This window comes from Rhinolophus ferrumequinum, chromosome 18 (genome assembly GCF_004115265.2).
Source record: "Rhinolophus ferrumequinum isolate MPI-CBG mRhiFer1 chromosome 18, mRhiFer1_v1.p, whole genome shotgun sequence".
NCBI classification, from domain to species: Eukaryota; Metazoa; Chordata; class Mammalia; order Chiroptera; family Rhinolophidae; genus Rhinolophus; species Rhinolophus ferrumequinum.
In genome coordinates, this window is record NC_046301.1 from 57,750,723 (window position 1) to 57,761,216 (window position 10,494).

The 10,494-nt window shown below is 46.2% G+C and overlaps 1 protein-coding gene across 1 annotated transcript in view; it reads left to right on the forward strand.

The window, feature by feature from the left end:
- The window catches only part of C3 (complement C3), a 29,251-nt gene extending 23,033 nt beyond the window's left edge, over positions 1 to 6,218 (forward strand). The window contains exons 30-41 of the mRNA XM_033134236.1: positions 1,068 to 1,226; positions 1,374 to 1,433; positions 1,553 to 1,643; positions 1,747 to 1,798; positions 3,301 to 3,388; positions 3,507 to 3,596; positions 4,398 to 4,503; positions 4,680 to 4,769; positions 4,951 to 5,034; positions 5,618 to 5,701; positions 5,796 to 5,931; positions 6,033 to 6,218. Coding sequence (XP_032990127.1) covers positions 1,068 to 1,226; positions 1,374 to 1,433; positions 1,553 to 1,643; positions 1,747 to 1,798; positions 3,301 to 3,388; positions 3,507 to 3,596; positions 4,398 to 4,503; positions 4,680 to 4,769; positions 4,951 to 5,034; positions 5,618 to 5,701; positions 5,796 to 5,931; positions 6,033 to 6,174 — 1,182 coding nt within the window. The 3' untranslated portion in view covers positions 6,175 to 6,218. The remainder of the gene's footprint in view (positions 1 to 1,067; positions 1,227 to 1,373; positions 1,434 to 1,552; positions 1,644 to 1,746; positions 1,799 to 3,300; positions 3,389 to 3,506; positions 3,597 to 4,397; positions 4,504 to 4,679; positions 4,770 to 4,950; positions 5,035 to 5,617; positions 5,702 to 5,795; positions 5,932 to 6,032) is intronic.
- The last annotated feature ends 4,276 nt before the right edge of the window (positions 6,219 to 10,494 follow it).

Consider the following 10,494-nt stretch of genomic DNA (forward strand, 5'->3'; position numbering starts at 1 on the left):
TGGATAAGACTGAGAACCAAAAGAGGCAGTTGTTGGAATGAAATTGAGAAATCAGTTTTGTTTTGTTTGTTTTGAATTGCAAATCTATCTGTAGATTCTAGACTAGATCCTGGATGCCTCAAATTGTATTCTGAGTCTCCCTTTCCCTCTTGGTGTCTAGATCATGTTCTCGGGGCCCAGGTTCCGGTGTGAGCCTCTCTCTGGTGGGTTCTAGACCATGTTCCCAGTTGATCAGGCTCCCTATCTTATCCTATCTCACTACTGGATTCTAGACCAGGTTCCCAATTATTGTAGGGAATTAATGAAGTCCCTCTCTCCCTCTAGTGGGTTCAGGTCCATCAGGCTCCCAGCGTTACCTTGTCTTACTGTAGACTCTAGACCGTGTTATTCTAGAATATTATCCAAACCTCTCTCTCCTTTGTGGGTTCTACACCATGGTTTTAGCAACCTCAAGCTCCAGCAAACTCAGGCTCCAGTTTGTTCCCCCTTTCTCTCTGATGGGCTCGCAAGCACATTCCAAGTGTCACTTTTGGATTCTAGATCACGTGTTCGGTGTCCCCAGGCTCCAACTTTATTCTTTTTTCACAAGTGTGTTCTGGATACATTCTCAGTGCCTCCAAACCTTCGCCTTAGACTTTCTTCTCTGGATGGGTCTAGATCACATTCTCAGTGTTGCTAGACCTTCAGTCTTATGCCTGCACTTTCAGCCTTACACCTGCACTTTCTAGACATGTGTTCAGTATCTCCGAGCTCTGATGTAAGCCTCTGCCCCTTAGAGAATTCTAGAACATATCCTCAGTGTCTAATGTCTCCCTTGTGCTCTCCTTTGTGTTCTAGGTCACAGTCTTCATGTCACCAAGCACTGATCTGAAGCCCCTCTCTCTCAGAGAGTTCTAGAACATGTCCTCACTACTCACCAACCCTCTGTCTTATCCTCACTCTCCCTGTAGGGTTCTAGACTACAGTCTCAGTGTCCCAGCTCTGATCTGAGTCTCTTCATCCCCAAGTGGGTTCTAACCGCTGTCTCAGTCTCCCAGGTCACACTTTTTCTCTCTCATGGGTTCTAGGCCACTATCATGGTGTTCCAAGCCTTGGCCCAATACCAGCGGGACGTCCCTGACCATGAGGAGCTGAATCTGGATGTGTCCATCAACCTGCCCAGCCGCAGCTCTCCGGTGGTACACCGTATCCTCTGGGAATCTGCCAGTCTCCTGCGCTCAGAAGGGGTACAACCGCTCGGACAGACCCTCCTTGCCCACATCCTCTATGCCAGTCAGGGTCTGCCAGGAGGCAGGAAGGAGGGCAGATGACCACTGTAGCCAGGGGAAGGCTTGGTTCCCAACACCTCTCTTCTCTCTCCCCGCTCCCTGTAGACCAAGGAAAATGAGAATTTCACAGTAACAGCTAAAGGGAAAGGACAAGGCACCTTGTCGGTAAGGAACGGAACCCACACCTCCTTGGTTCACCACCTTCTCTCGGACCCTGTACCCCAAAGGGACCCTCTTCCCAAGTCAAGTAGGCTGACACCTTGTCTCTGGTCCCATCTCACCAGGTGGTGACAATGTACCATGCCAAGATCAAAGGCAAAGCCACCTGCAAGAAGTTCGACCTCAGGGTTAACATAAGACCAGCCACTGAACCAGGTAGAAGGAATAAAGACCCTATCTGTCACCCTTCCCCGACTGCCATTCTAGTGTCTGCCCCTCTCCTGGGCCCACCCCATCCTTCTGCCTTTTATGTTTCTAGTCAAGAAGCCCCAAGATGCCAAGAGCACCATGCACCTTGAGATCTGTACCAGGTAAGAAATGGGTCACTGGGGTTCCTCTTGGCCATCCCTAGAAGCACTCCTTTGCTAGAAGTCTCCAACAAGACTTCTTATAAATATTATCCGTGGTACCTAATCCTTTCTGGGAGTGTATTGTGTGGCTAGTGCTGTGCTGAGTACCTGCCAGGAGGTAGAGAGCACAGGCAGTCCTCGCTCTGCATGGCAGGGTGAGACTGGCCATGACCACCTAAGCTCAGACTGCAAAGTGATCTTAATAATCGGTGAGGCAAATCACAGTTGTTCCAGGGCCTTTAAAGTTTTTGTATCACGACCTCAAAAAGTCTCATTATAAAGGTATAGAGAAATGAAAAGTATAGTACAACGAGTACTTGTTTAGTGCACTGTAATTTAAAACACTAGCACACTGAAATTGAAGTTTTGTTTCGTTTTTGTGAAGCATTTACCCAAAGCACTGCAGTTTGAACAGTGCATCCTCTCTTCTCTTTGTATAACTTATGATATGGAGCAAGCATCTTTCCTATGACGTCGTGAATGTTCCCTTCCAAGGTTGGGTCACCTTCCAACACTCCTTTGAGCTTTACTCAAAGCTTTCAATGTCATGAGGTATTTGAGAGTTTCTTTACTGTGAAGTTTTTTGCCGGTGTCATTGCCTCTGGGACATCTTCGATTTCTGGAGGCCACTTTCCTCATTTATGCCGGTGCGCTTGCCTTCACAGTTTCTCTTGCTGCCTGACTGGCCTCCCCCATGGGAGCAGGGTCCACATTTCCACACTCTGCTGTTTCTTCTCTGACTCCATACATGTGCTATAGAAATTTTACTTCCAGCATTACCACTCTTCATTCCTTTGCCACACTTTCATCTTTTCTGGCCAGTTCCCTATTTCGATGATCCATTTTGGTAAAATGTCACGGGAGAGAAGGAAGTAACACAACTACGTGCTTTGCTATCTGTGTGTGACCTGAATGGCAGGTGCTCAGTGACCTGTCACAGACTTTGAAAGAAGGGACGTGATTGGTCATTGATTGTGATGTGCACCTGTTATTTCTGTAGTGATTGGGGGACTGAAGAGGTAGCACCAAGATTTGTCCTTTAGGCAATTACTCACAATTAATATACCATGATACTGAAATTAGAACTGTGTTGTGGGGGACTGGTGTTATTGAGCCAGACCATGGTAACGGAATCATGCAAAATGAGACCTGCCCATATTCTTGTCTTCATTTCCTAGAAAAATGGAGGCACGCAGAGGTCAAGTGACTCATCAAATGTCATATAGAGCTGGGATTTGAACTCATGCGGTTGGATTCCAGAACCTGAGCAATTAGTCACCTTGACCATTACGACGCCTTTCCTTTATTCCCCTGGGGGTAGTGTTTCCCAAGGTCTAACATCCCTCTATGCTGCTGTGTGGGCACCAGAAGCCTTAGTCCCTGATCAGACCCTCTTGTGCAGGCACTGAACCCCATGGCTGACCCCGCCTGAGACTCAACCCCTCTCTCCCTGCCCCATCCAGGTACTTGGGAGACAGTGATGCCACTATGTCCATCCTGGATATATCCATGATGACTGGCTTTGCTCCTGACGTTGGTGACCTCAATACGGTATGAAGGTCTTGGGCTGGGGGGCTGGGATCAGTGGGCAGGAGCCTGGTGTCTGGAAGAGACTGGAGGGAGGGAAGGCGATCCAGGTGGGGTTTTCACACGCCCTGCCCTTCCCCAGCTGAGCACTGGCACTGACAGATACATCTCCAAGTATGAGCTGAACCAGGCTTTCACCAACAAGAACACGCTCATCATCTACCTGGACAAGGTAAGGCTTCTGGAGGGATCTTCACCCCTAGTGGGCTGGCCCTTTCCTTCCCTGGTCTTTGTCTTGGAGTCCTCTGCTGGATCCAGTCTTTCTAGAAAAAAAAAGGGATTGTGCGTGAAATGGGTTTTTCAAATTTTTTTTTTGTATTTTAATTTTTAATAGAATTTCAACCTGACAGAGAAATTGTAAAGCAGTATTAAAAAGTACCATGTGTCCTTTACCCAAATTCACTAATTGTTAGCATTTTTCTCCAAATATACATGTCTATCACATATACATCTTTCTTTCTTCCTTCCTTCGTTTTCCTCATTTATTTTTTCCAGCTTTATTGAGATATAATTGACACATAACATCGTGTAGGTTTAAGGTGCACAATGTAATGATTTGTTACATGTGTAGATTGGTAAATGAGCACCATAATAAGGTTAATTAGACGTCCGTCACCTCACATCGTTGTGTGTGTGTGTGTGTGTGTGTGTGTGTGTGTGTGTGTGTATGTATGTGTTGAGAACTTTTAAGATGTACTATCTTGGCAACTTGCAAATATACAGTACAATATTAATAATCATGAGATATTTTCATGGGCATACACAGCATTCTGTTGGCCAGAATTCAATTGCTTGGCCACACCAAATGGAAGGAGAGGCTGAGAAGTGTAATCGAGTCGTGAGCCTTGGAGAAAAAGAAAATAGATTTGTTGAACTGCTCATAAAACTTTGCCACTTCCTGCCCCCCACCCCCAGTACCTACCCCAGACTCCCTCCCATGTCACCCCACTGACCAACCTCCTCCTTTCCCCAGATCTCGCATTCCCAGGAGGACTGTCTAGCATTCAAAGTTCACCAGTTCTTTAATGTGGGGCTTATCCAGCCTGGCGCAGTCAAGGTGTACTCCTATTACAACCTGGGTGAGGAGCCTTCCTAGGACCTGGGGTCTGAGGGTCCCAAGGGTCTGTGAGTTGGGGGCTGGGGGTCCCAGGGATCACCTAGCATCTCTAGGTCTGAGTTGGGAATCTGAACCCCGTGGGTGTGGTCTTGGGTGGAGGCCCTAGCCCTCTGACACCTCACACTCCCTTTCCCACAGATGAGAGTTGCACCCAGTTCTACCACCCAGAGAAGGAGGACGGAATGCTGAGCAAACTCTGCCACAATGAAATGTGCCGCTGTGCTGAGGGTGGGTGCACAGGAGCCAGCAAGCGGCAGGCCACACCCACTGGACCCCCCACTTCCATGGGGGTGACCCAAGAGGCCCCAAAAGCCCACACCCAGTGGACACCGAGAGGGATGGGCTTGGGGCTGTCCACACCCATGGGAGGTGGGCCTTAGACCATGTTCCCTCCCCACTCACCCTGCAGAGAACTGCTTCATGCACCAGGACAATGACAAGATCAGCTCGGAGGACAGGCTGGACAAGGCCTGTGAGCCGGGAGTGGACTATGGTGAGTGGGGGTAAGGGGGGCATGTGCATGTGTGATTGTGTGTGAGTGACGGTGTGTGTAACTCTGTGCGTGTGAGACTGTATAATGGCAGGTGTGGTCATGGCTGTGAGTGGCCACGGCTGCATATGGCTGTGCTTCAGGCTGTGGTTGTGGGTGACTGGTGTGTGTGTGTGTGTGTGTTTGTGTGTGTGTATGTGTGCGTTAAGGGGGTCATGATTACGTGGGATTAAGTGGGTGAGGTGTGTGCAAGTGTGTCAGAAAAGAAGATTGTGAGTGGATGTGGTTGTGTGTGTGTGAGGTTGTACTTGTGGGTAGCCAGGGTTGTGTGACATGGTGACATGGGATAGGAGTAGCTGTCCTTGTGTATGTGATAAGGTGGGGGTGGCTGTAATCGTGCGCATGGCGGTGTGAGACAGGAGTTGTATGACCACATGTGGCTGCATGTGTTCCTGGGGGGAGATGGGAGCTGGAGCACGGCTGGCTGTGTGATCTGCATGGGGGGAGCCATATGCCTAGGAGCGCTTGCAGGTAGGGTGTCCCGCGGTCAGCCCTGCCCATGGCGCTTGCTGTCCTCCCCTCTCAGTGTACAAGACCGTGCTACACAGGAAGGAGCTGTCGGATGACTTTGATGAGTATGTAATGGTCATCAAGCAGATCATCAAATCAGGTCAGCTCCGTTCTCTGTCTCCTTTTCCTGCCCCACCCCCCCACCCCCCTACCCCCCCCCCCACACGCTCAGATTCCCTCTCCCTCCCCTCCAGGCTCTGATGAGGTGCAGGTCGGACAGGAGCGCAGGTTCATCAGTCACATCAAGTGCAGAGCCGCCCTGAAGCTGCAGGAAGGGAAACACTACCTCATATGGGGCCTTTCCTCGGACCTGTGGGGAGAAAAACCTAAGTGAGTGCCGCCTGCGCCTGCGCCTGCTCGCCCCGCCCACCCTTCCCGGGCCTCCCGCTGACCGGCCTCCCCTCCCTCCCTCCCTCCCTCCCTCCCACCAGCATCAGCTACATCATCGGGAAGGACACCTGGGTGGAGCTGTGGCCAGAGGCCGAGGAATGCCAAGACGAGGAGAACCAGAAACTGTGCCAGGAACTGGCCAACTTCACGGAGAACATGATCGTCTTTGGCTGTCCCAACTGATTCCCCCATCACCGTCCCCCCAATAAAGCTGCAGTTGTGTTTCACGGGTCTCGCAAAATCTGGGGGTCTCTGAGAGGGTGAAAAAGGCAGCTGTGGCCCCCAGCTGCCTCGCGTGCATCTCAGTTCTGTGCTTACTTGAAATCTCCGAGAACCAACGAAAGAAAGGAAGAAAAAGAAAGAGGGAGAGAGGGAAGGAAGGAAGAAGGGAGGGAGGGAAGGAAGAAAGAGAGAAAGAAGTCTCGTTTGCATTCTCACGCTCACCTGCGCCCTCACCGTCCTTCCTCACCGTCCTCATCCTCCCTCGTCCTCACCAGCAGCTCCATGCTCCTTCACTTACGTCCTCACCTACTCGCTTACCTGCTTCCTTACTGCATTCTCTCACCTGAATTCTTACCAACATTCTCATCTGAATCATTAACTCCTCTCTTACCTGCAACCTCGACTGTATCCGCCTCCATTTTTTACATCTGTACTTGGCGCCTCACCTACATCTTCATCGGTAAGCTTACCTGTATCTTTATACTCTTACTGTCTTTCCACCTACATGCCCACCTGTATTTTCTCTATATCCTCGTCTGGGTCCTCACCTGCATTTTTACCTACATCCTTCTCTGGCTCTCTTCCTGTCTTCTTTCTTTTTTTTTTTTTTTCCAACAGAGAGGGATTTTATTCGCTTATATAACTTTAAAGCCCAGGGTTAGGTCTGTGTAATGACGAGCGGGGAAAGGAAGGAGGAGGGACACAGGCTAGAATGGGGCTAATGAATTTAATTATCAATATCTAACCAATTTATTTAACAATACCCAATAGCAAAAGACAAAGGCAATTAACAGAATGTGCTAATGACAGAAAGTAAAGGTGGTTAAGACTAAACTATATACATTAATACCAATGTCATATCAAAGGAGTACACATACATATAAGTTTAAGAGATGTTTACTATTAATCAAAAATAACTTGGCTAAATACACAAATAACATCAGCAAGGAGTATCCAAAAGCAGTAATAAACTTTATAGGATAGTAACTATTACAGTAGATGCCAAAAGCTCACCAAACTGGGGGAGAATAGCACGGGAAAAGTCATAAATCAAAACCTTGCCAGGTCTGTAGCTGAGAGAAACTCAGGCGTCTCCCACACCGCTGCTTGCTAGTTCCCAAGAATGCTGCGGTGTTATCGCTGTTGTTGTTGTTGTTGTTAGAAGTCAAGGCGTCTCCTGATCTATAAGCTGCAGGCTGCATATAAGTTTTCAAGGTGTTAACAATCTGAAGAATGTTACTGTTGTTGTCGTCATCGTTGTTGTTGTTGTTAGAAGTTAGGATGTCTTCTGATGTTGTAAGCTGCAAGCTGCACACAAATTTTCTAGATGCTAACTAGTTCTCAAGAAGGCTAACCGTGGGGAACAACACTGGAGAGGTCGGGAACCAGCCAGACGTCACCAGGTTCGTGGCTGGAAGTCAGGACATCCCCTGGTGTAGTAAGCTGTATGTTGCTGGAAGTCTTCAAAATGTTAGAATGATGAGAAATCTCCAATGACAAATGATGAAATAATAATTAATAACACTGCCAACTGAGGTCTGTCTTATATATTTTCTCAGATGTACCTTAGAGCCACGTTTTTGTGTTCCTGCCTCCCCCTCCGGGAATGGCCAGTTCTGGGAGGGACCGGCAGTTACTGATATGAATGTTGTCCATCCGGCCGAAGGGCCAATTCATCTGGATAAGCAATATTTACTGTTCTTACTTGGGACCATCAGCCCAAGGTCTTCCAAAGCCTGGCAACGTGCCTGTCACATTGTGCTGATATAACTTAGCTACTTCTTCACTTCATCTGCTGATGTGGGCGAAACAGACAGAACAGAGGGAATTCTCTCAACCCCTGATTAAGAATTCTTTCAACCCTAAGCTAACCATCACCTCACAGCACAGACAGAACAACAAACGTCATCTCACATCTCCCCTACTTGAGAGAATGACACCAAACAGAAAACTTCATCTCACGTCTCCCCTGCTTGGGAGAATGAGACCAAAGGGGGACAGAAAAGCAACCTCATCCCATATCTCCCCTCTTGGGAGAATGAGACCCAGAAAGCAACATCCTCTCATCTCTCCCCTGCTCAGGAGAATGAGACCAAAGGGGGGATTTACTCAACCCCTGAGCACAGCACAGAAATCACGTCGCGTACAGGAACCGATAAAAGCTAATAGACAAAAGCTCACATCAACCAATAAAGGCAAATTTTCCTTAACATCTACCCTACAATTTGGCCTCAAAATTTGTATTCATTGTTAATCACATATAGTCTCTTATGTGAGAGAACAAAGAGTCAACAGACAAAACCATCACCTCGTATGTGGTCTCTCATGTGGGGGAACAAAAAGCAAACAGACAAAAGCTAACCATCACCTCACATGACGTCTCTCATGTGAGGGAACAAAAAGCAAACCCATGACAAAAACTCACATTAACCAATGAAGACAAATTTTCTTTAACATCTTTCCTACAGTCTGGTTCAGCTCAGGCTTCATCCAATGGCTCAGATGACGTCACTAGGCCCTGGTTTCTCACTCTTTCTCAGCATGGTTCTGCTGTCCTGGTGTTGCCTCGTCTCCTTGGCTCCTCCATCATGGAAGGAAGATGGCTGTAGCAGCTCCAGGCTCAAGTCCACCAGAAATGTCTCAAAGTCCTACCATTGAGTCTTTCTATTTCTTTTTCTTTTAAAAAGATTTTTATTAAAAATATAGCTAACATACAATATTGTATTAGTTTCAGCTGTACACCATAGTTAATCAACATTTATATACCTAAAGAAGTGATCACCATGGTAAGTCCAGCAACCATCTGACACCGTACCAGCTGTCACAATATGATTGACTATCTTCCCCATGCTGTATGTTACATCCCCGTGACATATTCGTTTCATACCTGGAAATTTGAACCTCTTATTCCCCTTCACCTTCCCCCTTTAAAAAATTTTCAATTACCGTTGACATTCAATATTATTTTATATTAATTTCGGGTGTACAACATAGTGATTAGACATTTATATAATTTAAGAAGGGATCCCCCGACCATTATTCAGCTGGCACTATACATAGTTATTACCATATCATCGACTATATTCCCTATGCTTTACTTTACATCCCCATGATTATTTTGTAACTGCCAATTTGTACTTTGTAATCCCTTCAACTTTTTCACTTTGTCCCCCAAGCTCCCTCCCATTTATCACCCTGATAAATCTAGTACCCATCTGACACCATACATGGTTATTACAATGATATTTACTATATTCCTTATGCTGTACCCTACATCCTCATGACTACTTTATAACATCCAATTTGTATGTATTAATCCCTTCCTCTTTTTACCCAACCCCCAACCCCCTTCCATCTGCAAACCATCAAAATGTTCTCTGTATCTGAGTTTGTTCTGCTTTGTTTGTTTGTTAGTTTTGTTTTTTAGATTCCACATATAAGCGAAATCACATTGCATCTGTCTTTCTTTGTCTGACATACTCCACTCAGCACAATATACTCCTCGTCCATTCATGCCGCTGCAGATGGTGAGAACCCATTCCATTCCTTGGCCAAGCAATATTCCATTGTATATATGTACCACCTCCTCTTTATCCATTCATCCATCGATGGACACCCAGGCAGCCTCCACAACATGGCCATTGTAAACAATGCTGCAATGAACATATGGATGCACACATCTTCTTGAAGTAGCGTTTTGGGTTTCTTTGGTTAAATACCAGGAAGTGGGATTACTGGGTCCTTCATTATCTCTTCTGATAGCCTTTGTCTCAAAGTCTATTTTGTCTGGTGTTCATATTGCTACCCCAGATTTTTTGTTTGTTTGTTTGTTTTCATTTTCATGAAATATCTTTTTTTATCCCTTTATTTTCAGTTTGTGTGTGTCTTTTGATTTGAAGTGAGTCTCCTGTAGGCAACATATGTAAGGGTTTTGTTGTCTTATCCATTCAGCCACCCTATGTCTTTTGTTTGGAGCATTTAATCCATTTACATTGAAAATAATTATTGATAGATATGTAGTTATTGACATTTTATTATATGTCAATATAATAAATTAAATTATATATATATATATATATATTTTATTATATATATACATATAATCTTGAAGAAGTCCCTCTAACATTCTTTATAATACCAGTTTGGTGGTGATGAACTCCTTTAGCTTTTTCTTGTCTGGGAAACTCTATCTGTCCTTCGATTTTAAATGATAGCCTCCCTGGGTAGAGTAATCTTGGTTGTAGGTCCCTGCTTTTAGTCACTTTAAATATTTCGTGCCAG